Source organism: Chelonoidis abingdonii, chromosome 9, assembly GCF_003597395.2.
Source record: "Chelonoidis abingdonii isolate Lonesome George chromosome 9, CheloAbing_2.0, whole genome shotgun sequence".
NCBI lineage: Eukaryota > Metazoa > Chordata > Testudines > Testudinidae > Chelonoidis > Chelonoidis abingdonii.
This window is the reverse complement of record NC_133777.1, coordinates 85,734,086-85,761,945: the sequence shown is the minus strand read 5'-3', so window position 1 is coordinate 85,761,945 and position 27,860 is coordinate 85,734,086. Positions and strand designations below refer to the sequence as shown.

The 27,860-nt window shown below is 62.2% G+C and overlaps 1 protein-coding gene across 1 annotated transcript; it reads right to left on the bottom strand.

The window, feature by feature from the left end:
* Positions 1-47: 47 nt before the first annotated feature.
* Positions 48-27,852, bottom strand: SEMA4B (semaphorin 4B). The gene is made up of 14 exons (XM_075069768.1): positions 27,599-27,852; positions 8,995-9,155; positions 8,441-8,503; positions 7,222-7,320; positions 6,592-6,691; positions 6,038-6,154; positions 5,510-5,667; positions 5,056-5,237; positions 4,279-4,429; positions 3,671-3,881; positions 3,463-3,578; positions 2,445-2,617; positions 2,052-2,146; positions 48-1,612 (listed from the first exon to the last, which is right to left on the bottom strand). The coding sequence occupies exons 5-14, from the start codon at positions 6,596-6,598 to the stop codon at positions 828-830; spliced, it is 1,995 nt and encodes a 664-aa protein (XP_074925869.1). The 5' UTR covers positions 6,599-6,691; positions 7,222-7,320; positions 8,441-8,503; positions 8,995-9,155; positions 27,599-27,852; the 3' UTR covers positions 48-827.
* Positions 27,853-27,860: the final 8 nt, after the last annotated feature.

Sequence of the window (27,860 nt, the reverse complement as noted above, 5' to 3'; positions counted from 1 at the left end):
CACCCCATGGCCGCGTGGGCAGCGCCCAGGCACCGCACACTCACTGCTCACCAAGACGACATGTGGACTTTATATAAAAAAAGACTGACGACAACAACTCATTTCTGTGCAAGAACGTCCACAAACGGTGTGAGCCGGTACGGTGACAGCACTCCCACAGTAGCGCCTGCTGCTGCTCAGACGTGCTCACCAGGGCTCAGTTCACATTGTCACATAGTAAAAACAACCCAAAGCACAAACGCACAGAACATGCCCAGACCCAGCTCCTGGCAGGCGCCAGGCTATCACAGCGGGATGGGGAACGAGGGGGATATGACACAGATGAACTCTCCTGCCTGGCCACAGAACGGGCTCCATGTGCAGGCAGCAGCTTGCTCACACACGGCAGTGTTAGATGTGCCACATGTGGGCAGCTTCACCCCACTAAGGCTCACAGGTCCCCACTGCACCTCTCCCAGCTCCAGGGCCCCTGGGCCTTCCCGGAACGCCCTGCTTCTGCGCCAAGCAATGGCCCCTGGTTGCCAGAGCTGTCCCACGGGTGGCAGGGCTGGGGCAACGGCTCCAGGGGAGTGTGAGTGCCCCCCAGATACACGGAGGGGCTCTACCTCCCTGAGAACCCCTCTGGAGAACATGCTACGTCGTGCTGGGGACGCTCCTCCCCTGCTTGGCGCGGGGCAGTTTGCGGGTCATTGTTACAGCCAGGGTCAGTGGTGGCCCAGCCCCACGCAGCCCTGCCATGCTGTGGCCGGATGGCACAGGTCTCCGGGAAGGCTCAGTAGAGCTGGAGCTGGTGCATCTCACAGGCTCAGCTCCTGTCCCCAGCCTGGTCACACCACGGAGTCCCGGATTTCGGAGCCCAGCCGCACCCGGGGTCTCTGGCAGGCCGGAGAGACCTCCACGAAGCTCTCGCGGATGCTGAGGGGCCTCCTGTCCGACTGGGAGAAGGCCGGGCTGGTGCCTGGGGGCGCATGCGGGGGGGTGCTGATGGAGCTGTCGGTCAGGGCCTGGTAGCCCTTGTGGTCGGGCACCGTGCTCGGCAGGCTGCTGCCGTTGAGGGGCTGGCTCTCGATGGGCAGCCCCACCTTCCTGTGGTTCCCGCTGGGGCACTCGCCCTGCTTGAGGAAGGCTTTCATGCTGTCCTGGTGCCGGCAGAGCACGAAGAGTGCCAGCAGCAGCAGCGCCGCCCCGAACAGCGCGCACATGACCAGGAACTCAGGCCAGTAGCTCTTGCCGTCCCGCCAGGAGGAGATGCTGCCCACGGCAGAGGTGCTCCGGGAGGTGCTGATGGTCTCCAGGGCATCCTGGCCAGGCAGGGATCTGCCCGCTGTGTCCAGGGGCACATGCAGCACCGGGAGCAGCTCCTCCATCCCCACGCAGTAGCTCGCCATCAGCTTCTGGAAGCCTTCCTCCAGCGACCAGCACTCATAGGTGCCCAGGCGCTCCTGGCTGCCCACCAGGATGAGGGCTCCGTCCGGCAGCACCAGGTAGGAGGAGTTGATCTGGGTCCCATTGTGCACCCACAGCCGCGAGGCCAAGTTGGACAAAAGCCGGCACGGCAGGGGCCTGACCGCATTGGGTAGGAGCCGGATCTGCTGGCACTGTGGTCCCTCTGCTGCGGAGGAAGCCACACAGGCAGGTCAGGAACTGCTCCGGCCACCTGCCTCCCCCTGCCCAAACTGGGCCCGGGGCACCTGCGGGGCAGCGACTGGGGTGTGGGAATGGCCAGCAACGGCCCAGTGTCACCATGATGGGGGGAATGGGGTGGCCATTGGGGACCCAGCTCCGGGCCACAGCAGGGTCTATGCGCATGTCAGGGGCATGTTCTCACTCGGGGGTGGGGGTAGCAGCCATGTGTGCTCCTAGAGCGCCCCCAGTTGGCCAGGCCCTGGCAGTGACATCACCCACCCTTCAGAGGGCAATGGCAGCTAGACTGGACAGACGGGGGATCCTCTTGGATCCTTGTGCAGAGGTCCCAGAGCGCCTCCCCCCCCTGCCCCACAGCAGGCTTGCAAACCCCACCCCCGCTGAGTCCTGCCCCAAGGCCTCCTTACCTGGGGGTCGGAGAAGTGGGGGGATGGGCAGGGACACGTTGCCTGCTTGGCAGAGCCTCTCCGTGTCAGCGTCTTCGATATCCTGGGCCCAGGATCTGCAGGGGGAGACTCACTGTCAGCGTGGCCTGTGCAGGGAGGGGGCGAGGAGCAGGGCCGAGCGTGGGGGGGGTGGAGAGCTGAGAGGGGTGAATGTGGGGCTGGCCAGGCTGAGTGGGGCAGGGCTGGCTGAGCCGAGCGGACTGGCAGCATCTGGACGGGGTTGGGGCTGGGGCTGGGGGCGGCGGGAGGGGCTGGCGCTGGGGATAGCAGCTGAGAGGGGCGGGGCTGAAGCTGGCGACGGTGGCCGAGAGGGGCAGGACTGGGGCTGGCCAGGCCCAGTAGCCCAGCACTTACTGGGGGTGCAGCGGCAGCTGCAGGTGGTACTGGGCAACGCTGCGGCAGGCCTCCCCGCTCCAGGCGCAGTAGGGGTCCCGGGACAGGACGCACTCCCCACAGCTCCTGTACAGGCTGCAGTTGAAGAGGGGCACCTGGGCCACTGCTGAGTAAGAGGCAGCGTAAAGCAGGCCCTGTGCAGGAGAGAGCAGATTGAGAGCTGGTCCAGCAAAGGGCGTGTGCCTGAGTGTGCACACACGTGTGTCACCGAGGAGATGTCACTGGATGGGATCTATGTGGCAGGTGCCATTCGTGAAACCCACATTTATCTGTCGTCTGTGTCTGAGATCCCCGCCCTGTCGGCAGGCAGGAAAGGTTAAGTGGGCTCTGCTGACTCCCCCAGGCTGGGGGTGTTACCCCTGCAGGGTATGGGGGGGAGCACCTCTCTGGGGAGACAGGCTGTAGGGTGTGGGCTGAGCAGGCCAGAGGAGCCATGGAGCAGCCCAGTGGGGGCAGAAGGGCGGAGTCGAGCTGCTCTCTGGTTGTGAGTTTCTGTTGCTAAAGCCAAACTGGGGATGATGGAGTTTGCCTCAGTTCCTGATGCTGGGCAGTACCTGCAGCGCAGACCCTGTCACCTGGCTCCCCCCGGAGACGGGGCCGTTGGTTTTCCCTGATGAGCCTGTTTCAGTGCAGGAAACCGTACCCAGGGAGGGAGGAAGCCGGAGCCAGCGACGCTGGGAGCTATTCGGCGGTGAGAGGAGACGTGAGCCCAGGCTTCGCCCTGGCTCCTTCGGTTTGCCCCCTAGGCTGACCGAGAGCACTTGGCCCCTCGGGGCATGCCCAGCCCCAGGGCAGCAGGACAGGGAGGATGGCTGTGCAGAGCGCCACGCAGAAGGCAGCTCCAAGGCTGTGTATGGGAACGGCTCCTGCTCCCCCATCCCGCCCACCCTGGGTCATGTGCCCCCAGCCCCCCGGTGTTGCCTGCTGAGGGAGGGCAGGATGAGGATGCAGGAGTTTCCCATCATGCTTGCTGGCTTGCCTGGCTCTGGTCCAGCAGCAGCTTGTGGACTGGGTGGCCGGCATGGAAAAGGCAGATCTCCTCGATGATGTGCACTTTCTGGTTCACGCTCACGGCCTTGTGCAGTCGCCCGTCGTCTGCAATGCACAAAGCGGGGACACTGAGCAGACTCACCTGGGCTGGGAACACCCTGCTGGCTGGCCCTCATGAGCTCCCCAGGGAGACCCACCTGTGCCCAGGAAGAGGACATCGTAGGTGTGGTGCAGGCCCCGCACGCGTTGCACGCAGATCTGCTGGTAGTGCACGCGGCTCTGCAGCAGGAGCGGCTGGCTCCGGATGGCGCTGTCCATCAGGAAATGGTCCTTGATGAAATTCAGCACGCGGTCTGGCATCTGGAGAGAGGAGTTGATCTTCATGTGCCGCGTGCGACTGGTGATGCACTGGAGGGGCGGAGAGGAAGAGAGCTAGACACGGACAGCACAGCCCTGCAGCACCGAGACAGACCCACGGCCTGCGGTCCCAGCGCACAGCCCCCAGCGGGGAGAGCACACGCAGCTGGCTGAGCCTCCCCACCAGGAGGCAGTAGTGAGGGCAGGCACACACACACACACAGGGGCTGAGTGCTGGCGCCTTTCACACCAGCCTCTCCTGGCCCACCCCCGTTAACAGCCTGGCCAGGAGCTCGAGGAAGACACCCAGGGGCAGGGGAGCGCTCGAAGGTGGCAGTGTGGATTGGCTCAGGCTGTGCTGATGTGACCGGGCTAGAGAGTCCAGTGCCCCAAGGAGCAGGCAGGTTGGGGCAAGTCCTGCCCACTGTGCTGGGAGAGGGGGACGTACCGCTCCAGGCCGGGGCTCTGGCACAGGGCTAGTGTCCGTGTACCATTGCTGCGTCTCACGGTTCACCTCCTTGTAGAACCCGCCAAAGGCCTTCTGCACATCATGCATGGCGAAGGCACATACTGCGGAGCTGCCCGGGCCCCCTTTGTTCCTGGCACCAGAGGGGAAATCACCAGCTAAAAATGGTCCTGGAACCACCCTGAGACACCCGAGCCCTGCACGGCCCCAGCAGACAGCTCAGCCCCTGCAGACTGGGCACAATCCACCCTGACATACAGCTCCCCACAGCACCTGGACCAGGCAAACAGCTGGGACACATAAGGGGAGGGGAAGAACTGTCAGCAGCTGCAGAGAGCGCCCCCTAGAGGGAACAGGCCCCATGTCCCATTCCCCACCCCCCCGGGCCAGCCAGTCCCTGCCCTGGGGCCATATCAGAGCCAATGCCCCCTAGCATGGAAAGGCCCCAGGTCCCATTCCCCACCCCCCTGAGCCAGCCAGTCCCTGCCCTGGGGCCAGATCAGAGACAGCGCCCCCTAGTGGGGAAAGGCCCCAGGTCCCATTCCCTGCCCCCCGCTCCCGAGCCAGCCAGTCCCTGCCCTGAGGCCATATCAGAGATAGTGCCCTAGTGGGGAAAGGCCCCAGGTCCCATTCCCCACCCCCCTCTGCTAACCCAGGCTAACCCTTCTGCTGGCAGTGCACCAGGGAGATGCCCTGGTCTGGGTCTGAGCGGCTCTAGCTGAAGCCAGCTGCAGGGCCCTGTCCTGCACCCGTGCTCACCACTGGGAGGTGAAGACGCCATAGAAGACCGTGTCTCTCCAGTGCCGCTCATCCGGCGTGAGCACGAAGACATCCTGCAGCACGTTGAAGGGGAACCCGTCGTCAGGGCGCGAGCACAAGAGCTGGGCCTTGAGGAACGTTGTCCACCTCCGCTGGAGCACCCGCTCCCCACCCAGATCCCCCTGCCAAGGAGAGAGCAGGCGTCACCCTGCGCTGCCCCGGCCCCCCGGTGCAGCAGAGAGGGGCAGTTGTGGTGGAGCCTGCAGAAGCAGGCAAGCTCTGTGGGCAGCAGGGGGCGCTGCAGGCCCAGCCACAAGCACGTAGGGTGAGTCATGAGTGACACATGCACAGGTGTGACTCTACCTGCACCAGTTTGCATGTGTGACCAATCCCATCACGCATGCTTTCTGGCACGTACGCGTGACCACCCTTCAGAGGACAGTACGCTGCTCACCTTGCACACGCGGGCAATCCGCGATACTATGGTGTTCTCGAAGAAGTCGAACTCCTTGCCGGTCTCGCTGAAGAAGAAGTACACCTTGTCGTCGTCCCCCTCGGAGCTGCCAAGTGGCAGGCTCTCCCGCAGGTAGGCTGAGCCCACGAAGGCTGGGTCTGCATCCCAAATACAGAGCCCTCAGTGCCAGCCCCCTGGTACCCCAGAGCATCCTGGAGTCTGGGCAATTCATTGCTGGGGGCGAGACGCAGCCTCCTCTGGGGAGGAGCGTGGCAGTGACAGGAAGGAAAGAAGCCAAGCTTGCCTTGGGAGGCTCCCAGTCAAGCAGTGACCCAGGCCAGCCTGTTTATCCTGGGAGAGGGGACAGAAGGGCAAAGTCTCCGGGCCCAGCAGCCTAAGCCCACCCCGTCCCCGCCAGGCCTGGCAGACACCTCCTCGTGCTCCTGGAGCTTGTCTGGGCCGCCTGTTGCTCGCTCCAATCTGGGTGTGCCTGGAATGGGGCCCTGCCCTGCCCCAGCAGCCCTGCACCTTGCAGCCAGTTGAGGGAGTTCTCGGTCTTGAGGGAGATGCGGCTCTCCTGGCTCCGGTAGATGGTCGGCTCCTTGCCCTGGAAGTCGCTGACGGTCCCAGCGTAGAGCTCACCATCTGCCAGGGAAAGACAGACCCACTGGCATAAGGAGGGACTGGTTCCTCCCTCCCCGCTGCTGGCACTGGGTCTGGAGCAGATCCAGCTGCCATCTCCCCTCATTCAGGGTGGCTGCACCAGGGGTTTCTCCGAGCCCCCGCCAGGGAGCCGTGCTGCAGTGTTCTGTGCACGGATGCATTTTACAAGGGCCGATGGCTCTGTGCCAGGTCTATCCCACTGCTGCCGTCCAGCTGAAGGCACGTATCGATCCCAAGTGCCTCCTATGGCCCAGCCTGGCAGCGGTGGGTGTGGGCACCACGCATCCCTCTGCCAGGGGGCGTGTCACCCCACTGGCTCCATCTCTGCTTCTGCGGCTGTTCCTCATCCACGGGCTGGGCCGCAGGGTGCACAGCCATTCCCCCCACCCCCACCCTTGGAGGTACCAGCCCCTCCTTACCAATCATGATGGCAGTGGATTTGTATTCGGGGTCGAAGGGGCAACGGCCTTTCCCATCCTCCAGCAGCAGCTCCCTTGCCTGGCTGAAGTTCTGCACATTCTGCAGAGGGGAGGATGCTCTGAGCGGGAAGAGTCAGGTGTGGGGGAGGCGGGGCCAGGAGGGAAGGTGGGGTGGGGAGGGAAGGAGCCGAGGGAAGACAGGTGTGGTGTCTCCTACCCTTTCCTCACGCCCCCAGGGTATTTCACTGGGCAGGTTACTGAGTCCATCCAAGTCCCTTCTGCTGTCCCATCGCACCCCAAGGCCCTTGCTACTGCCCTGCCAGGGCTCAGAGCTGGGCCTGGAGTCCTGCCAGGGAGAACTGGGTGCAGGAGGGATGCTGAGGAGGGATTGGCTCTGGGGCCCATATGCTGACCCCTAACTCTGCTCAGCTTTCCCTTGGGCAGCAGTTCGGGAGGGGCGGGAACAGTGAGCTGTGTCCCTGGGGTGACAGGGACTTGTGCTGCCTCAGAGCCTGGGCCACAGGTGCAGGAAGAGCCCCCAGAGCAGTGCTCCCTGCAGGTGGAGTGGGGCAGTGGAGCGGGGCAGGGGACGGGCAGAGCTTGCACTGAGAAGCCCCGTGCAGCACTCACGAGGTAGGTGCACACAGGGCTGAAGGCGCCGGTCCCGCAGGCGTACAGGTGGCTGCTGTTCAGCTGCAGCAGGATCTTGATGTAATTGTGACAGTCCCTCTGTGGGGAAGGTGAGAGGCACCAGCTCAGTCTGCCCCACATGGAGGCTCGCTCCTCCCCAGACACAGCACCCGCAGCCCCTGCCAGCCCTGCCACCGCCCCCGGGGCCAGCCCTGCCGCCCTGCTCTACTCAGGTTCTGGGCCCGGCAGGGAAGTGCAGCCCTGGGGCCCCGGGAGCCCAGTGGGGTCTATGGACGCGGATAGAGCGACCGGGGCCAAACGAACACCGGCCCCCATGGGACGGGCCAGGAGCCCAGGCCTCAGTTTTAGTTTCTTACCTGAGAGACAGCACCACCAGCAGCATAGCGCCCCCTAGTGCTACCCTAGGGCAATGGGGCCAGCCCTGACTGCCAGGGGCAAGCACTCCTGCTAGCCCCCTGCCCTCACCCCACAGCACAGAACCCCCAGCACTGCCCTGGGACCAGCACTACCTGCTGGGGAGAGTGTCCTTGCTAGCCCCACTCCGCTCCCTGCCCCAGAGAGCCCCCTAGCACCGCCCTGGGACAAGCACTGCCTGCCTGGGGAGAGCGCCCCCTGCTGAGTGCCCCACCCCATTCCCTGCAGCAGAGCGTCCCCTAGCACCAACCTGGGGCCAGCACTGTCTGCCGGGCACAGCGCCCCTGCTGAGTGCCCCACCCTGCTCCTTGCCCCACAGAGCCCCCTGCTGAGTGCCCCACCCCGTTCCCTGCAGCACAGGCCCCCTAGCGCCACCCTGGGGCCAGCACTGTGTGCTGGGCAGAGCGCCCCCTGCCGAGTGCCCCACAGAGCCCCCTAGTGCCACAGTGGGACCAGCACTGCCTGCCAGGGAGAGTGCCCTCTGCTGGCCACACTGCGCTCCCCACAGCACAGCACTCCCTAGGGCCACCCTGGGACCAGCACTGACAGCCTGGGGAGAGCGCCCCCTGCTGAGCCTCTGGCCCACAGCACTGCATCCAGGCAGCGCTATGACAACGGCTGGCTGCAGGCCCCACGCTGACTTTAATTGCCCCACTGAGCACATTCAGTTCAAGGCCTCTCCCCAGCAGTGGGCCCGTGTTCCCAGTCCTGGTGCTGCTGTCCCATCCCCATGGTCTCTTGGCACAGGCGGGCTGGCAGTGCGCTGTGCCCCAGGAGCACTCACCTGGGGGTCCTTGCCCTTGAACGCACACTGCTTCTTCCTGTCCGCGTCTGCGCTCCAGGGCAGCTGTGGGCGAGGGGAATAGCTATCAGGAGAGCCCTCCCTGGCGGCACCCCCACTAGCAGTCAGCTGCTCCGGGACATCCCACTGCCGGCCTGGGTGCGGGAGCAGCTCTCACGCCGGAGGCTCAGAGCCCAGAGGTGACAAGATGCCCTGCTCCCCCAGGCCAGTGAGCCAGCAGGGCGTGGGGTGCGTGAAAACCAGCGCCCTGCTCCTCCGAGAGGGCCTGGCTTTGTGCTGAACTCATCAGCTCCAGCTCTCTGTCCTGCCGGCTCCCAGAACATGCAGCCACTTGCAGGGCTCAGGAGAGATGCTGGGAGCGCCAGGGAAGGAATCTCACAGGAGCCTGCACCAGGCCTATCCCCAGCGCTTGCCCCTGCCCACCCGCTTGCCCAGCCAGCGTGCTCCTGCCCCAGGGGCTGGTCCAGCCACCCCTGCGCCCGCGGGCTGCTCTCCCGGCAGTGCCCTATGCGTGTGGGCCGGGCCAGGTGACTTACGAGCTGGTGCTGTGGGCCAGGCTGGAAGTGGCTGGTGTTGAGGGCGAAGACGAACTCGCGGGCCCCCACGTACAAGGTCCCCCCGTCCGGGCTTAGCAGCAAGGTTGTGTAGTTGGCGACTCCGTCCTTCTCAAACCACCACACGGGTCTCTCGGAGGAGTCTGGGGAGACCCAGCAACACACTCCTCAGTGTATCTGGGGCTCCATGCTTAGAGCCTGGGCAGAGAGCCAGACCCACCCCTGGGCATCCCAGCACCCCAAGGCACAGCCTGATCCCCCGCCGTGGCACTGGGCAGCCCCCAGCTCTCCAGAATCCACACACTGGCACTGCCCACTGCTCCCCCAGCAGGGCTGGCTCCTCCCTCCTGGTACAAACGGCAGTCATGAAACGTGGACTCACCCCGCCAACTCTGCCGGTGCCCCTCAGTGCTGACCCGCAGCCCCTGCTAGCCCAGCCCTGGGCACCCCCACAGCTCTGCGGTGCCCCTCAGTGCTGACCCGCAGCCCCTGCTAGCCTAGCCCTGGGCACCCCCACAGCTCTGCAGTGCCCCTCAATGCTGACCCACAGCCCCTGCTAGCCCAGCCCTGGGCACCCCCACAGCTCTGCGGTGCTCCTCAATGCTGACCCACAGCCTCTGCTAGCCCAGCCCTGGGCACTCCCACAGCTCTGCGGTGCCCCTCAATGCTGACCCACAGCCCCTGCTAGCCCAGCCCTGGGCACTCCCACAGCTCCGCTGGTGCCCATCATTCCCAACCCGCAGCCCCCTGCTACCCCAGCCATGGGCACCCCCACAGCTCTGCCGCTGCTTATCATTCCCGACCTGCAGCCTCTGCTAGCCCAGTGCTGGGCTCCCCACAGTTCTTGGAGCCCCTGAGGACTCACAAGGACCCTATGGCCATTTTGTGACAAGAAGCTGGCTAGGCCCTTTGACAGAATGGGACTTTTCTGTAATATTCTGTATGAACACTGTGTGTGCCTCAGTTTCCCCTATATGCTGCATCAAGTAGCAGTTCAGAAAAGGTTGTTCACTCTGTGCAGAAAGCCAGGTGTGACTGACCGAGCTGTCTGGGGTAAAGGCCACTCCGATTGCCCGGACATTTGGTACCTAGCAACGAATGACCATGGATGGCCCATGCACACACCCCTCCCCCTCCGCAGGAAGCCAGCCAGCTTCGCCTGGGAACAAGAACAAGGACTGAGGGGGGCCAGGCAGGGTTGTTAAGTGCAGGCTGCTGGAAGCTGGAGTCTCCTGAACTGACAAAAGCAGCTTTGGGGCAGACCAAGAGGGACCAAGCCTGGGCTGGCCTGGGGATTAGTCCTGCTTTGAGCAGGGAGCTGGACTAGACACCTCCTGAGGCCCCTTCCAGCCCTGATGGTCTGATTCTATGACCAGGCTGTACCCGAGGCCTGCCTGTGCTGTGTGCAGCTAAACCTGGCTGCTTCTCCACTGCCGCTGCATCTCCCTCTGGTGCCCGTCTCAGGTGGACTCTGCAGGGTGCTCAAGGTGCTGAGGTTCAGTGCCAGGAGGTGGCAAAGCAAGTGGCTTGCCCTAGTGAAAGGGTCTGGCTCACTGAGGGGGTCTCCCAGGCCTGTTCCAGAGCACTGGACATGTGGATCCGTGACAGGCCCTCTGGCTGGAAGGAGACCCCCTTGCCTTGGTTTCTGGTTTGACTGGGTTCTTTCCCCTCCCGGGCTGTAATGCCAAGCCACACAGTCAAGCCTTTTTATTCTGGTGGTTCCTGGCCTGCTGGTCTCTGCCATGTGCTGCCCCAGGGCACGCTCCAGGGGCTTCCTTTGCCTGGTGAGGATTAACTCAAACCCACCTCCAGGCTGCCAAGCAGGCCCTTCAACCTGGCAGAGCCCTGGAGTGGCTGGAGAGCGTGGCTGGCTCATCTGTCACCAGCCTGGGGCCCAGCCCCCCAGGCCTTGCCCAGGGAAGTCAGTGTGTGGGGGAAGTCTGGGCTGCAGCCTGGCAGTCCCTCCTGGGTCTGTGCTGGATTCTCCTGGGAGTTTTGCAGCAGCCAGAGCCACAGGCCCCAACCCACCTGTAGACGGGAGAGCGGCTCTTCATGTGAAAACCTCCTCTCCTATGAGCGCCCATCCCAGCAGCAACCCATGGGGTGGGGGTGTAGGACCCAGCCCCCTAACTCTGTTCCCTACAGAGAACCAGATCTGGCAGCCAGAGCCTGGCCATTTGGGCCCACAGATCTACTGCCTCAGTGGAATACAAGGGTAGCTGCTCCTGCTGAACTTCTGGCCTTGGGGGCTCCTGGCCCCATAGCACAGCTATCCACTCCCTGCACCAAGCCCCTCTGCTCAAGCGGACTCCAGGCCCAGGGGGTCAAGCAAAGCAGTTGGTCTCCATTTACTGGCCTGCTGGGGATCTGGACCGGGCGTCGGATGGACCTGGCTGCCAGATCTGGTGTGCTGTATGCACTGGGGAGAAGCAGCAGCTGCATGTTCTCCCCTTATGGATCGTGGGACCAGGAGACCCAACTTCGACATCTCCCGCTCTAGCTCCTCAGCCGAAAGTGGTGCTGTGGCCATGGGGCTGCAGGGTGACAGGTCACCTCCTCCTCCCTTGTCTGCCCTAGAGCCCGTGGTGGGGCGGGGACTGTCAGGCGGAGCAGGACGATGCAATGGTGGGACACCTGTGTAGCCAGGCGCAGTGCCAGCTGAGTGCCCTGAGGGGCTTTGGAAAGAACAGCCCTTCCCTGAGAACCCGGGCTGGCTGCGAGAAGGGGAACCAGAGCCAGGGGTTTGTGCCAACAGGGCCCTGCGCTGGCTCAGCCTTTCTGCCATGAGGCAGGAACATTCTGCCATGAGCTCTGAGACATCCCGGTGCCCCAGCAATCCCCAGCCATGAGTCCCTGCCTGGGAAGCACTCGGGGAGAGTCCGGGCTAAGCCCCTGGGACCAAGCAGAGGCAGATTCCTGGGAAGGGCATGTGCCAGGCAGGGAGGCAGTGCCCAAGGCCCATGCCGATGTGAGGGATCCCAGCTCTGGGACAATGGGGGACAGTGCACAGGACAGGCTGGGGGACGCCTCATGGAGCTTCAGCCCAGGCTCTCACCATCGGCCCTGACCCCCGCTGGCCTCCCCAGCACCCCACAACCCCCTCCCAAGGAGAGGGTGCTCCTGAGCAGTGGAGAGGAGCTGGGGCAGGGCTGTGAGGAGGGAATCTGAGGCAGTGGGGTGGAAGAGGGGAGACTGAGGCCAGTACTGTCCACCCATGTCCCTGCCATCTTTGCTGCCCCAGCCTCCCAGTGAGTGGGGTGGGTGGATAGGAGCAAGGGGGCTGGCACAGGGTTGGGGGGCAGGGAGCAGGCTGGTATCACTCTGGGGCTGCCAGGGCACTTGCCCCATGACTCACCGCCCATGCAGCACCACGCTGGGCACGGCTCCCCCTGCCTCGCCCATCCCAGGCCACGATGCCTAGACCCAGCAGCTCTCAGGGGACCCGGCAGGCCGCGTTGCCCTGGCACTATGGCTCTGTCCTCCCGGGTGCTGCTGCAGGGCAGCTCCCAACCCCCAGCGCCCCTGCCACAGGGCCCAGCCCCAACAATGCCCCCCGTGCCAAGCCCGAGGGCAGTGCTCTGCCCACATGGCATCACCCCTCACCCCCTTGCTACAACACCCCCTCAACAGCTCCCCACCCTGCCTCACACAGCAGCCAGTTACCCGTCCCCCTACCCTTTCACAGACAGGCTGTGCCACAACATCGCACCCCTTGGCAACACAATGCCACACCCACTTCCTGTCTCTGCACTAACGCAATGGCCAACCTGCCTGCCCTTTGCACCCCCACCCATCCTGCTGCCCCTCTGAGTGCCCCACACGGCTCTGGGCAGCCCATCGGCTTGATCTGCAGCCCTAAGAGATCATTATGTTGCTCAGCAGTGGCTGGAGAGCTCCCAGGGCCTCTGTGCCCAGCCAGGCGAGAACAATTCCCAGATCACTAATCCCTCCCCCCACCCCCCACGCTGCCAGCTGATTGCCAGGATCCAGGGACAGGCCGGGTGCTCAACCCGCACCAAGTGCTGTGCTGAGATTCACAGCAGCTCTGCTCTGCCCTGCCCTGCAGGCAGCGCTCAGAGAGGCGCAGCAAGGAATGGCCAAGCCTGGGATGCAACCCTCCGGCCCTCCTAGCCACATGGAGCAGCTCATGATGGGAGCTGCCCCCTGCCCAGGAGTCGACCCCCAGCCCTGTGTGATGGAGTAGGGACTGTCTGTGTGGGGAAAGGGAAAGCAGGGGATGTCTTTAGGCGAGGGACAGGTGCTCAGCCTGTTACCCGAGCCCGGCAGGGGGGAGGGGGGAGCACCTGGGCGGAGGAGAAGGGGACAAAGGATTCGGCTGGCAGGAGAAAAGGCAGGACAGTTTGGGTTTGGGGCTGTGTGGCGTAATTCAGGGTATCCTCGCTGGGATCCAGGCACCCTGAACCCCCAGAAGGACTGGATGGAGGAGTCCTGACTGTGCCTGCAAGCTCTGCTGTAACCTGTGTTCCTGTTGTCCAATAAACCTTCTGTTTTACTGGCTGGATAAAAGTCACTGTGGGGTCCAAGCAGAGGGGAGCAGGGCTGGAACCCCAAGACTCCGTAACACCCTGCAGAGCCCACAGCCGGGAAGAGGGGGTGGGTGTCAATCCCTGGCCCCACAGAGCCCCCAGCCGGGGGAGGGGGTGAGTCGATCCCCAGCCCTGCAGAGCCCCCAGCCGGGGGGAGGGGACGAGTTGATCCCCGGCCCCACAGAGCCCACGGCCCGGGAGATGGAGTCTATTTCCACAATAGAATCACTAATGCTCCAGCCCGAGCACCAGGGTCCCAGTCACGCACACCACTGCAGGCTGCCGGGCTGTCCAGGGTCGGTGAGGCGGAGCGATGCCCAGGAAGAATGGAGCCCAGCTTAGGGCAGTAGCGATGACACCGCTCTCCTGAATGCCTGACAGACCCTCTGGCAGCCAGTGATGTGCAGAGCACCGCAGGCAGCCTTACGCAGCCGGGCAGAACGGCGCCACGGGAAATGCCACAGACTCGCCCCACCACCTGCCCTGTGGTTAATTGCCAGCCCCATACCATAGCTGGCAATGCTCAGCTGGGCCTGGCTGACAATTCACGCCTGGCGGGGGGGCTGACCCTGACATCGCAGAAGCAGCACGGCCTCCCCAGCTCAACCCTTCCTGGGCCAAGGCTCTGCCTCCTCCGGCCAAACCAGGTTTGAAGCACTAGCCGCAGCCCCGCCGGCTGACCCCCCCAGGGCACTTGCCTCCTCCTGCCCTAGCAGCAAGGACAACAGGGAACCATGTTGAGGGCCCAGGGACTCCTGTGCACAACTACGGCACTGCAGCTCTGCCAGCACAACCCTGGCACGCAGATGCAGCCCAGAGCCATGGAGGGGTTTCCTCCACCTCCCCGAGCAACAGCAGCGTTCTTCCATCCCCTTCCTGCATCTGAACCGGGAGCCAGTGTCGATAAATCTCTGCATTAAGCATCTTCACATATAATACAAAGTCATATGAAAGTTGTCTCTATTTTCCTCCAACTTTGTATCAGATCCTTATATAGAAAACTTTGTATTGAGCCTTGGTATAATGTTAAAAAAATGTATTTTTGCTAGGAATAGAATAAGCTCTCCCGTCCCCACTCCCTTTGATCAATTGCCCTGTTGAATGAACGAGGTGTTAATGAGCCCAGCTTGGAAGGCAGCACCTCCAGACAGCTGCACCCCTTGGAGAGGGGATGGGAGCCAGGCCCAAGAACAATAAAACCTGTCCAGTGGGCTCACTGAAGAAGAGCAGACACATTGATGGCCTCGAGGGTTAGAAGCGAGCACCTTCTTTTGAAAACAGCCTCTTTGAACAGCATTGGGACAGCACCCTGAGAGAAGCAGCACAAAGGACCAACGGACACAGACACAGATTTTGCATTTGATACAGATTTGGATGAGAAGGAAGCTGCTATAAATATGAGGTATCTTGACAAGATGAGACCCAGTGTCCTCTCTATCTCATCTTGTCAACATGGGAGCATTGACCTGGATCAGCAGAAACCTGGCTCCACCCCTCCCCCATCTAACTCACCTGGCCAGTAAAGTTAAGGGGAGCATGTGATGCAGTAGGGACTGTCTGTGTGGGGAATGGGAGAGCAGGGGAGGACTTTAGGGGATGGACGATACCGGAGCCTGTAACCTGAGCTAGGTAAGGGAGGGAAAAAGTCAACACCTTGGCCCGGGAAGGAGGACAAAGGAAGGGGCTGGCAGGAGGGAAGCAGTTTTTGGTTTGGGGCTGTGTGGGCGGAATTCAGGGTATCCTAGCTGGGATCCAAGCACCCTGAAAGCCCAGAAGGACTCGATGGAGGGGTCCTGACTGTACCTGCAAGCTCTGCTGTAACCTGCGTTCCTGTTGTCCAATAAACCTTCTGTTTTACTGGTGGCCCAAGATTCACTGTGAGTCCCAGGAAGGGGGGTACAGGGCCGGACTCCCCCAACTCTTGACAAACTGGTGCAGTGGGTGGATATAACTGCACCCATGGACGGCGCTTCCTGCAGTAAGTGGACTGGAGCAGTATTAAAACGAAGGTGGTGAATTAACCCCTGGGAGTGTGTGCCCAGTAGAGGACTTGCAGTAAACAAGGTCCCCCGGCGGGATTGCAGCTGCGGGTCCAGGTGGCGGGGAAGTCATGCAAGCTCGGACCCTATGCAGAAGAGATGGTGACCTCAAGAAGGGCTGGGCACTTAGGGGTCCCCCTGGAAACCATGGGGAGCAGCGAGCACCCCGGCCTGTGAGTGGCCAGCAGGAAGCTGTATGCCAAGCAGTGCAAGTGTGACCTGCTGGAGCTGTGCAAGCAGAGGGGGCTACGCAGTGGGAGGCTCACCAAGGACCAGCTGATTGCCCAGCTGGAGGAGGGAGACCGCTTGAATGAAGGGAGCCCTGTCTCTGAGGGAAGCAGCCTGGCAGATGCAGCACAGGCACAAGTGTCTGTCCCCATTGGGAGTGGTCAGCCAGCGGCTCAGGGCTTCCTGAGACCCCCACTTCCTATGCCTAGGGGAAGGGCGGGGAGGAGCCCAGTGGATACCGAGGGCACTGTGACCCCCATGGGCAGTGGGGGATCCTGCCGGCAAGGCTCGGCATCTGCGCTGGAATATGAAAGGAAGCTGAGATGGGAGGAGCTCAAGTTAAGGAGGCAAGAGCTGGCGGAGAAGGAGAAACAGTGTAAACATGAGCAGGAGGAGAAGGAGAAATGGCGTAAACATGAGCTGGAGCTGGACCGGCTGAGGAGCAGTGGGGCCCCAGCTGCGGTGAGTGAGGGGGGACCCATGCCTACAAAGAGCTCTGATAAGCACTTGCTGCCCCGCCGTAAGGAGGGGGAGGACATAGATACCTTCCTGACAGCCTCTGAGAATGCCTGCGAGCTGCACAGGGTTTGCTCTGCAGACAGGATCACAGTTCTCACCCCCTTATTGGACTCCACAGCCGTGGAGGTGTACAGCCGACTGAAAGGGGTGGAGGCAGGGGACTACGAACTGTTCAAACAGGCCCTGCTCCGCGAGTTTGGGCTGACTCCTGAGATGTACTGGAAGAGGTTCCAGAGCCAGCGTAAAACCCATGAGGTCACATACCTACAACTGGTCAACCAGGCACAGGGGTATGCCCGCGAGTGGACAGCTGGGGCCCAAACTAAAGAGGACCTGCTTGACCTATTCTTACTGGAGCACCTGTACGAGCAGTGCCCGTCTGACCTGAGGCTGTGGTTGATGGACCAGAAGCCAGAGAACCCGCAGCACGCGGGCCAGCTGGCTGACCAATTTGTGGACAGTCGGGCAGGGGATGGCAGGGAGGGGTCTCAAAGGAGCAGGCTTGCCTCAACGCAGGGAGTCACCATGGGACCTCCCAGTGGGGGCCTGTGGAGAACCCCCCCAAAAGGGGAACATACAGCGTCAGGTCCCTCCGACCCACTCAAGGGGACCCACGAGACATGGGCTGCTATCACTGTGGCCAACGAGGCCACATACGGGCCCAGTGCCCAAGCTCAGGGACAGACCAAGCAGACCCAACCTGCAGAGGGTTGACTGGGTAAAAACCCAATCGGAGGAGGGGCTACATTCCCAGGGAAGGGGGGCTGGCAACATACCACCTGTGAAGAAGGGAGAAGGTCCCCAGGTCAGCTCCTCTGGGGGGCTGGATGCTCCAGGCTCTGGGTTTTTGGTTTACCGGGTGGGCGTGGGGCTGCCCCTCTGGACAGAGTGCCTTGTTTCCCTGGAGGTAGATGGGAAGGAGGTCACTGGGCACTGGGACACGGGTGCAGAGGTGACACTTACCCAACCCGAGGTGGTGGCCTCAGATCGGATGGTGCCCGACACCTACCTGACCCTGATGGGTGTGGGTGGGACCATATTCAAGGTGCCCGTGGCGCGGGTACACCTGAAGTGGGGGGCCAAGGAGGGCCCCAAGGATATGGGGGTACACCCACATTTGCCCATGGACGTGTTAATGGGAGGGGACCTCGAGGACTGGCCTAGTAACACCCAAAGTGCCCTGGTCATGACTCGTAGTCAGAGTCAGCAAAGGGCACTGCGCCCCGACAACGGGGAAGGTACTCGGCCCGAGGTGCAGGACACTAACCTGGGGGGGGTGCGCCCAGGGGCATGGCTCAGAGAAGCTGCGGCCTCAGATCCAGCCAGCAAGAGAGAGCTGGTCCCCATCCCTGTCCCAGCTGCTGAGTTGCAGAAAGATCCCTCCTTGCGGAAGCCCAGGGACTGGGCTGACCTTAGTGCGGAACAGACCCTGAGGAGAGGTTGCAAGGAGAGGTTCCTGTGGGAGAAGGGGTTCCTGTACCAAGAATGGGCTCCCCCAGGGGAAGTAGAGTCATGGGGGATCAGGAGGCAGCTGGTGGTTCCCCAGAAGTTTCGCCACAAGCTGCTGTACCTGGCCCATGACATCCCTCTCGCAGGACACCAGGGAATCCGGCGCACCAGGCAGAGGCTGCTACAGAACTTTTACTGGCCTGGGGTCTTTACCCATGTCCGACAGTACTGCCAATCCTGTGACCCCTGCCAGAGGGTGGGGAAGGCCCGGGACAAGGGGAAAGCAGCCTTGAGGCCTTTACCCATCATAGAAGAACCTTTCCAGAAGGTGGCCATGGACATAGTGGGACCTCTCAGCAAGATGACCCGGTCAGGGAAAAAATACATCCTGGTGGTGGTGGATTTTGCCACTCGCTACCCCGAGGCGGTGGCCTTGTCCTCTATCGAAGCAGACACAATGGCAGATGCGCTGCTGACAATTTTCAGCCGGGTGGGGTTCCCCAAGGAGGTCTTAACGGATCAGGGGTCCAACTTCATGTCGACCCTGCTCCGGTCCTTATGGCAGAAATGTGGGGTGCAGCACAACTGGGCCTCAGCGTATCACCCCCAGTCCAACGGGCTGGTGGAAAGGTTCAACGGGACGCTGAAGATGATGCTAAAAACATTTATGAACCAGCACCCGCAGGATTGGGACAAATACTTACCTCACCTGCTGTTCGCGTACAGGGAGGTACCCCAGGAGTCTACCGGGTTTTCGCCTTTCGAACTGTTGTATGGAAGGCGAGTAAGGGGGCCCCTGGACCTGATGAGAGATGAATGGGAGGGGAAGGCCACTCCCGAGGGAGAGTCAGTGGTGGAGTATGTCCTGACCTTCCGGGAAAGACTGGCCGAGCTCATGGGCCTGGCCAGGGAGAATCTGGCCCGAGCCCAGAGGAAGCAGAAGGTCTGGTATGACCGCACGGCCCGGGCCCGAGCCTTTGCCACCGGGGATCAGGTGATGGTTCTCATCCCTGTGAGGAAAAACAAACTCCAGGCCGCCTGGGAAGGGCCCTTCAAGGTTATCAAGCAACTGAATGAGGTAAACTATGTGGTGGAGCTGTCAAACCGGGCACATCACCGGCGGGTGTACCATGTGAACATGATGAAACCATACTATGACAGGGGGAATGTGGTGTTGGCCGTGTGTGGACACTGGGAGGGGCAGGGAGATGACCCTTTGGTGGATCTATTCCCTGGGACAAAAGCTGGTTCCCCCCTGGAGGCAATTCCCCTCTCTGATCAGCTGACCAGGGCCCAGCACGCTGAGATCAGAGGGGTGCTGCATCTGTACCGACAGCTGTTTTCCAACCAGCCTGGACGCACTAATTTGACTGTCCACAGGGTGGAGACTGGGCCACATTCCCCTATAAGATGCTCCCCTTTTCGGGTCACTGGTAAAACTGCCCAGGATCTGGAAAGGGAGGTCAGGGACATGCTGGCTTTGGGGGTGATCCAGCAGTCTTCCAGCCCTTGGGCCTCGCCAGTGGTGCTGGTCCCCAAGAAGGATGTGTCAATTCGGTTCTGTGTGGACTATCGAAAGCTCAATGCCATCACCGTATCTGATGCCTACCCCATGCCCAGGCCTGACGAGCTCCTAGACAAGCTGGGAGGTGCTCGGTACCTCACCACCATGGATCTTACCAAGGGCTACTGGCAAGTGCCGCTGGACGCAGATGCCAGGCTGAAATCGGCCTTTATCACCCCTCTGGGGCTCTACGAGTTTCTGACCCTGCCCTTTGGCCTCAAGGGAGCGCCGGCCACCTTCCAGCGCCTGGTGGATCAGCTACTGAGGGGGATGGAGAGTTTTGCCGTGGCCTATATTGACGACATCTGCGTCTTCAGCCAGACCTGGGAGGACCATGTGTCCCAGGTTACACAAGTCCTGGACCAAATCCGGGAGGCTGGGTTAACCGTAAAGGCTGAGAAGTGCAAGGTGGGGATGGCGGAAGTATCTTACCTGGGCCATCGGGTGGGGAGCGGCTGCCTGAAGCCAGAACCCGCCAAGGTGGAGGTGATCAGAGACTGGCCTGCTCCCCAAACCAAGAAGCAGGTCCAGGCCTTTATTGGGATGGCGGGGTACTATCGAAGGTTCGTGCCCCACTTTAGCGCCATAGCCGGCCCCATCACTGAACTGTGCAAAAAGGGGAAGCCAGACAAGGTAATCTGGACCGAGCAGTGCCAGGAGGCTTTCCGGGCGCTGAAGGAGGCTCTGGTCAGTGGCCCAGTTCTGGCGAACCCAGATTTTGACAAACCCTTTATGGTGTTCACCGACGCCTCAGACACGGGACTGGGGGCGGTGTTAATGCAGGAGGATGAAAAGGGGGAGAGACACCCCATCGTGTACCTGAGTAAGAAGCTGCTACCCCGGGAGCAAAACTACGCGGCCATCGAGAAGGAATGCCTGGCCATGGTGTGGGCCCTTAAGAAGCTAGAGCCATATCTCTTTGGGCGACACTTCACCGTGTACACCGACCACTCTCCCCTGACCTGGCTGCACCAGATGAAAGGAGCCAACGCCAAGCTCCTGAGTGGAGCCTGCTCCTGCAGGACTATGACATGGACGTGGTCCATGTGAAGGGAAGTGCCAACCTGATAGTGGACGCATTGTCCCGGAGAGGGGATCCTGAACTTCCCCAGGTCACTGGGCAGAGTGACCCCGCTCAGTTCAGTTCCAAAGGGGGGGAGAGATGTGATGGAGCAGGGGCTGCCTGTGTGGGAATGGGAGAGCAGGGGATGTCTGTAGGTGAGGGACAGGATCTTTAAGCCTGTGACCTGAGCCAGGTAGGGAAGGAGGGGGGGCAGCACCTTTGCCCAGGAAGCAGGACAAAGGACTCGGCCGGCGAGAGAAGGGGCAGGTCAGTTTGGGTTTTGGGGCTGTGTGGGCAGAATTCAGGGTATCCTAGCTAGGACCCAAGCACCCTGAAAGCCCAGAAGGACTCGATGGAGGGGTCCTGACTGTGCCTGCAAGCTCTGCTGTAACCTGCGTTCCTGTTGTCCAATAAACCTTCTGTTTTACTGGCTGGCTGAACGTCACTGTGAGTCCCAGGAAGAGGGGTGCAGGGCTGGACTCCCCCACACTCCGTGACAGAGCAACTAATTGGTAACAAGCCAGAGAGAGAGAGTGAGCGGGCATGAGTGTAATATATCCTCTGCATATGATACAGTGTGGACTGACACATATTACCAATAGATGTGGCACTTTGCCTTATTCTCTCTGAAAAGATCCTGTGCAGTACAACACTGGAGGGCACCACTGCGCTGCTGGGGGTCACATCCGTGTTACGTGCAGACCAGGCCTCTGCAGAGGAACACGACATTCAAATTGCCATATGGGTGTGATCACAGTTCTACACCATCACCACATCCCTACTGGATGCCACCAGGTCAGGCTGGGAGCGAACAGCTGCCAGTTTGCTGGCCTGTCCCCGAGATGGTCTATGGGCTGGGAAGCGTTTGTTCTGGTTTTGGTAGCTGTGCATCTCGACAGGACCGTTTAGAGTAGCAGAAGGGAAAAATCTCCTGATAGCAGAAATCAAAGCGACTCAATCACTGGCCACTAACTCAGCAGGGAAAAAATAATTTTACAAATTCTCGGTCCAGCTCCCTGCCGCTGTCTGGTTCTGCGGTGAATCAGGAGCAGCACCATGGAGCCAGGCTGGTGGGAGAGGACTGCAGGCCCAGAGACATCCTGTGCCATGCTCAAGTCGTAGAACACCTGCACAATATTCTGCTGCCCTGTGAGAAGTAGCCTGAGCAGAGACTGACCTGCCCCCACCGCACACTGCTAGAGGGGGAAGACCTCAGGCCATGCACTCAGACCCCAGCCCTGTGCTCCTGATGCTCAGAGCCCATCTACCCACATCACCCAGGCACGCCAGCCTCCCGGCCCAAGGACAGCACTGCAGGAGGGGGCAGCATGGACAGGTTCAGACAACAGGCAGAGTGGGGTTCTTGCTCATTCACCCCAGGCAACGTCTCCTTTGGGCAGAGGACTGGGGGATTCCAGGGGGGAGCCGAGAGCAGACAGAACAGGGCATGGAAGGAAGTGCTGGCTGGAGCCCTGGCACACCCTGCCCCTTGCCGGGAGGAAGCTCCCAAAGGGCACTTCAGGACAGGACTCCGGGCTCCTGCAGGTGACTCACTGCTGAGCAACTGCAGTTACCTGCCCTACGAGTGGGCAGGAAACCGGGCCCCGGAAGTGCTTCCTATCCCCAGCAAGAAGCCCTCTGACTCACAGCCCCAGCCTCCTCCCTGCCCAGGCAGCAGCTCTCAGAGAGGGAGGATCAGCATCACCTCTGCCTCGCTGTCTCCCCACTCAGCACACAGCTATTGATGACAACTCCTCCTGCAAGTTCCCTTCCCAGATCCCTCTCACAGGGGTCTATCCACCCAGGAAGGACAAAATCAGCTGGCATGAGCCTGCAGGGCTAGGAGAGTGATGGCTGCTTGCCTGCAGCTCCCTGCCGGACACCCCCCCTTGCAGGGGGCACCCGCCCACTGGCTAGCAACCAGACCAGGGGGAACTGGTGATCAGGACTCCTGAGTTCCTTTTCTGGCTCTGTCACTGCCTCCATGTCTCTGTGCCTCGGTTCCCCTCTTTGCACCAGGCGGGTTAGTGACTCTGTCCCATCTGTCTCAGAGCTGGAGGAAGGTGGTAATGACCCGCTGTGACGAAGTGGGACTGTTCTTAATGTTTCCTCTGAATACTGAGTGGGTGCCTCAGTTTCTAGCTGACACTCTGTCTCCTGGCAACTAATGGCTGGGGCCCTTCCCCCCTGCAAGAGGATGCTAAAGGTGGGGGAGAACAAAGAGGTCAGGTGACCTCCTGGCCCAGGAAAGGAACTCAGCAGAGAAGGAGGGGCTGGAGGGGGTTTCAGTTTGGAGCTGGCTGGGGACGGGAAGTGAGGGCAGATGGGGTTGTCTGGCTCGCTGGGCCCCAGAATGGACCCAGCTGAGGGGTCCGGTTCTCTGTACCTACAAGCTCTGTTTTAGACCGTGTTCCTGTCATCGAATAAACCTCTGTTTTACTGGCTGGCTGAGAGTCACATCTGACTGCGAAGTGGGGGTGCAGGACCCTGTGGCTTCCCCAGGACCCCTCTGGGGCGGACTCGCTGTGGGAAGCGCACGGAGGGGCAGAGGATGCTGAATGCTCCAAGGAGAGACCCAGGAGGTGAAGCTGTGTGAGCTTCTTGCCCTGGAGACAGTAGCTCCAAGAGAGAGGAGGCTCCCCAAAGTCCTGCCTGGCTTTGTGGGGAGCAGTTCCAGAGCATCGCCCAGGGACCCTGTGACACCCGCTCAGGCCAGGACTATAGCGATGACTCCACCTGCCCAGGCAGGAATGAGCCACAATTGCTGTGGACCCAAAGCTCCCAGGAACAGACTGGGCCAGCTGGCAGTGACTCTGGTGCAGAAGCGCCCCCACCTCCAGCCAGCCCTGCCCACATGCAGGGCCCCAAGAGCAGCTGCTCTGTTCCAGCCCACAGGCAGGGCCCTCTCTGTGCTCGCAGGAGAGACAGGGAGCTCTGATGCCCACGCAAGTGCCAGGCACAGACCTGGATCCAGCCGAGAGATCCTGCCTCTGCTGCCAGGCTGGGAGTGGAGCAGCCACCCCAGCAGGGCCGGGGATGGGGCCCTCAGAGCAGCACAACCTTCGCTGAGCCTGCACCAGCGAGGCCCGTAGCGGGAGGGGCAGGCATTCCCTGAGCAGCCTGGCAGGAAGCCTGCGCTGCAGCCAACGGGATGTGTTGGGACAGGACCTGCTGCTTCCAGGCAAACCTGTTGGAGGTGAATGAGAGCAACTCGCCCTGCCCTGCCCACGCGCTCCAGTGGATGGACCCTCTTCCCCGCTGGCGTGGTGCACAGGGCAGGCCCCTGCTCTTCTGGGGTGACAGGCCAGGCTGTCCTCTCCCGGGGTGGGAGCCCACAGGGGCCAGACTGTGCTAACCATCCGAGCAGCCTCCCCACACCCGCAGACTGGAGCGGAGCTGTACAGAGACAGGGCCCATAAACCAGTGTGGGCACATGAGGCTGGGATGGGTCCACCTGGGGCAGGGACTGGAGGCAGGGCTGAGCCCAGACAAGCTAGAGAACTGACCTGGATCGTCACAGGCAGGATGGGGAATACACAGAGCTCTAGCTGTCCTGCCCAGCACCACGGGCCCGATCCTGATCAGGGCGTCTGGGTGCTACCATGTACAACAGACGCTGCCCCTACCCCTGCCCAACAAGCCCCAGGCAGCATATGGCCAGTGAGAACCAGCTGCATTCACCCAGCCAGAGCAAAGGGCGCCCAGTCTGAGCTGCTTGTGAGGAGGGGAGTGCCCCCCACCAGCACCTCACCGGGGCAGCGCTGGGCACGGCTGTCCCCCGTGAGCACCCATGGGTCGCTGGCATGGCTGCAGCAGAGTAGGAGGGAAACCCAGATGGCAGGCTGGGGTGTTACTGGGAACAGACTCCTGCCAAAGGCTGTAGAGTTTGACCCCGCTAGGCAGCAGGGAGCATCCCTGTGCAGGCTGATCCCTGCCTGTTCACCCAGCCAGAGGCACAGTGCTCTCCCTGCTGCAGGTGCCCAGTGCCCCAGCACCACAGCCCTGAGCCTCCTGCAATTGGTAACGGCTCTACCGTCCCAAGGCCCAGCCAGGGTGGGCAGTGCTGCTGTCCCTGCAGTACCGCAACCTCTCCCAGCGCACAGAATGGAACCCAAGCTAGTCCCTGGCCACTGGGCAAACCGTGCTTCCCGGGCGCCGACTTCACCCAGCAGCTGGGCGCAGGGCAGGGCCCCCAGCACTAACCACGCAGGGTCCCGAATGCTCGGCACACAGGACAGACCACTAGGCTGCTCCCCTGGCCCTGGTGAGCACAGCCTGAGAGCAGGGGCATGAGAGACGGAGGGCGGAAGTGCCAGAGCCTTGCCCATGGAGTGGATGGGATCCCTGCAGAACACCCTGGCAAGGATGCCCTGAGGAGGTGCCTCTGCTCCCAGCAACAAGGCAAGATAGGACCCAGCAGAGCAGAAAGCAAACCCCCCCGGCATGGTGGCGCTGGGCTGCCTTTTCATGTGCAGGGAAGTGCCAGCACCTCCCCACCTCCACCATTCCAGGACCCAGTTCAAAGCCACCCTCTCTATTCAACCCTCCCTGGACCGACTCCAGTCAAACACACAGACCCTGCCTTTCCCCCGCCCCTGCTTCTCCAGCCTGGCCTCCCATGCTGGGTGCAGAAGCCTGCGCTGCAGTGTCTGCTGTCTGGAACAACCTCTTTGGGGACAGCTCTGCCTCTCCACCCGTCTGACATTGGAGCTCCCCAGGCTTCCACTGCCGGGAGCGGCTCTTTCATTGCTTCGCCCCATCCATCACTTACACCCACAACCTTGCCCTGCTGCACAGCCCAGCATGTACCGTGTGCCTGCCCAGGCTGCACCCCTTGGCTGGCAGCCTGCCACGCAGGAGCCATTTGGAGGCATGCTCTGGCTTGCGGGGCTAGGCAGGGCACGGGTGTTTTGCAGCCTCAGCACCTAGCAGAGGTGTCACGAGGCATTTCAACACCAGGGAGAACGTAGGCTGCAGGATTGCACCACGGAGTTGCAGAACCGAGCACCATCCCACTGGCCTCTGGGGGAGGTCAAAGGGACACTGGAAGTGCTATACACATCACCTCGTGAGCTGGGGACAGAGCCACGGCAGGTGCAGCCATGTGGCAGGACAGGCCAGCCCTTCACAAGCCCAGGCCCCTTCCACTCTCTCGGGTTCTCTGGGCTAATCACTGGCCCTGGCTGGCCCTGGGTTCCCAGCCCAGCAGGCAGTTCAGTGCAGGGTAAAGGCACTTTCCACGGTCAGCAATGAACACCAGACGGGACAATTCTGCCCAGCTCAGGGCTTGCAAAGGAGTGGGTTCAACCCGCCCACGTCTGGGCCCAACCTACACAGAGGAGTCCCTGCGCTGCCTCACTGGGGAAGTTCAAATACGTTGCTGTGCAACCCCCAAGCTGCCCAAGCCCAGCCCCGTAGCCCTCTGGCTGACCTACCCCCACCACCTCACGGCCTAATTCCTCCCCCTCGGAGCACCAACAGGGGTACAACCCTGTACTCCTCAGGGCAACATCAGAGCCCCTGTGGGGAGCTGTGCGGGGAAGATGTCCCGAGACCCCGCTCAGTCCCACGCCGAGGGAAGGGTCCTCACACTCAGCTCAGAGTCAAGGGCAGGGGCAGGGTTAGAACATCCCAGAGAACTGTACGCCCTGGAGAACTTGCAGTTCACAGAGGACTCTCAAGCTGCAGGCCCAGCCCAGGGCAGCAGGGATTCCCCCCGACAGCATCACCTCCCTTTGTGCAACAGGTACCGGCCACAGGTGGAGGCAGGACCCAGGCAAACTGTGTCACCGGTCAGGTCGGTCTCTGCAGTGTATAACTTTCCTGCTGTGGCCAATAAAGGCTGGCAGGGGTGAGGTGGGCCTGGGAACCGGCTGCCAGCGGGACACATAGGTTGAAGCCCTGCAGCTCCAGAGAATGGGGCCAGCCAATGTGCACAGGCCCTAACCAAGCTGTCCCTGCCCTCACCTCCCCTGCCCCTGGAGCCAGTGGCAGGGCCTAGGAGCAGCAGTCAGGAGCCACTTCCAAAAGCCGCTGTAACCCAGGCCCACGCACAGGGGTCAGTGAGTTGGGTACAACTAGCATGACCCGGGGCAAGGGCATATCCCTTAGCAGGTGCTCATCTCAGGTGCTGAGCCTTCCAGGGACACTCCGCCAGCCTGGTGGGACAAGAGCCCGAAGGGCAGCGCTGCTAGCACAGTCCTACGGGATAGAGACACAGACACAAATGCAGCCTCAGCCCAATCCCACCGCAGTGCAGCCGCTCCAGGGGAGCCAGGCCAGACTCGGACATCACACACCACAGGGTGGGGAGGGCGTTTCTCTGCTCTCCTGGCTCCCACGATCCCATCACTGGGAGCAATTCCACACAAATTCCCATGTCCCCGCCCAGCCTCCCTCCCAGTGCTCTGGGCCTGGGCCACACAGTGCCAGCAGCAGCCTCCTGCATGGAGACCAAGCTTACCCACGCCCAAGACTAGAGCCAGGGCTCCTGGCTTGTGTTCCTGGCTCACTATGGGAGCTTTGGGGAGTCCCTGCCCACCTCTGGTCTTCTGCTTCCCCTCCGTTGCTGGGGATAACACCCCCTGGGGCCAGATGTTTGCAAAGTACCTGCAGATGGAAGGCGCTCTGGAGAGGCCCATTTGTGACACCACGTGGGTAGAGCTGCTTGCTGTGCCACAGAGGAGTGTGTGGAAGGCTCTGCACTTGGGAGTCTTCACACAACCCACACGGCTGGAGACCCCTGGCGTAGCCAGGGACGTGACCACCAGCACTGCCCAGGAGAGCCTGCATGGGCGCCTAACACACCGAGGCCGTTCGCAGCCATCTCTGCCCCAAGCCTCAACTCCCTTAGCGCCCCAGGAAAACTCCCACGGCGCTTCCCCGCCTGCTCAGGCCATTCGCCTCCCGCCGGCCCCGCAGCCCCACGCCACAACCCCCTGCCCACAGCTGCGGGGTTTCTCCCTCCTGCCCTGGCAGCTGGGGACCGGCTCCCAGCACAGCCGCCGGCCCCGGCGCGCTCCCAGCCAGCGGGCACCGGGCAGGGCCGGGCTCGGCGGGCGCGAAGCCGCGGTCCCGGGAACCACGCGGGGGGCGGCCTGCCCCAGGAAGTGGGCAGAGTGCAAGCCCGACCCTCCCCAGGTCCCCAGGCAGAGCTGCGGGCCGCCGCCGCACTCACCGTAGCGGCAGGCTGGACCCGCGCACCGTCTCCTCGGAGGCCGAGAGCAGCAGCAGGGCCCATAGCGCTTTTTGTTGGGCCAGCAGGGAGAAGCGAGAGCCCGAGCCACATGGCCGGCCGGGCTGGTGGGGTCTGCGGCGCGGCAGCGCAGCCAGCGGCGAGGCCGGCTTCAGGCTCAGCGTCCCCAGTCCGTCCGCTGCGAAACTTTTCCGCCCGCCCCCGCGTGGACGGGGCCTCCTGCGGCAGCCAGACCTGGGGGAGA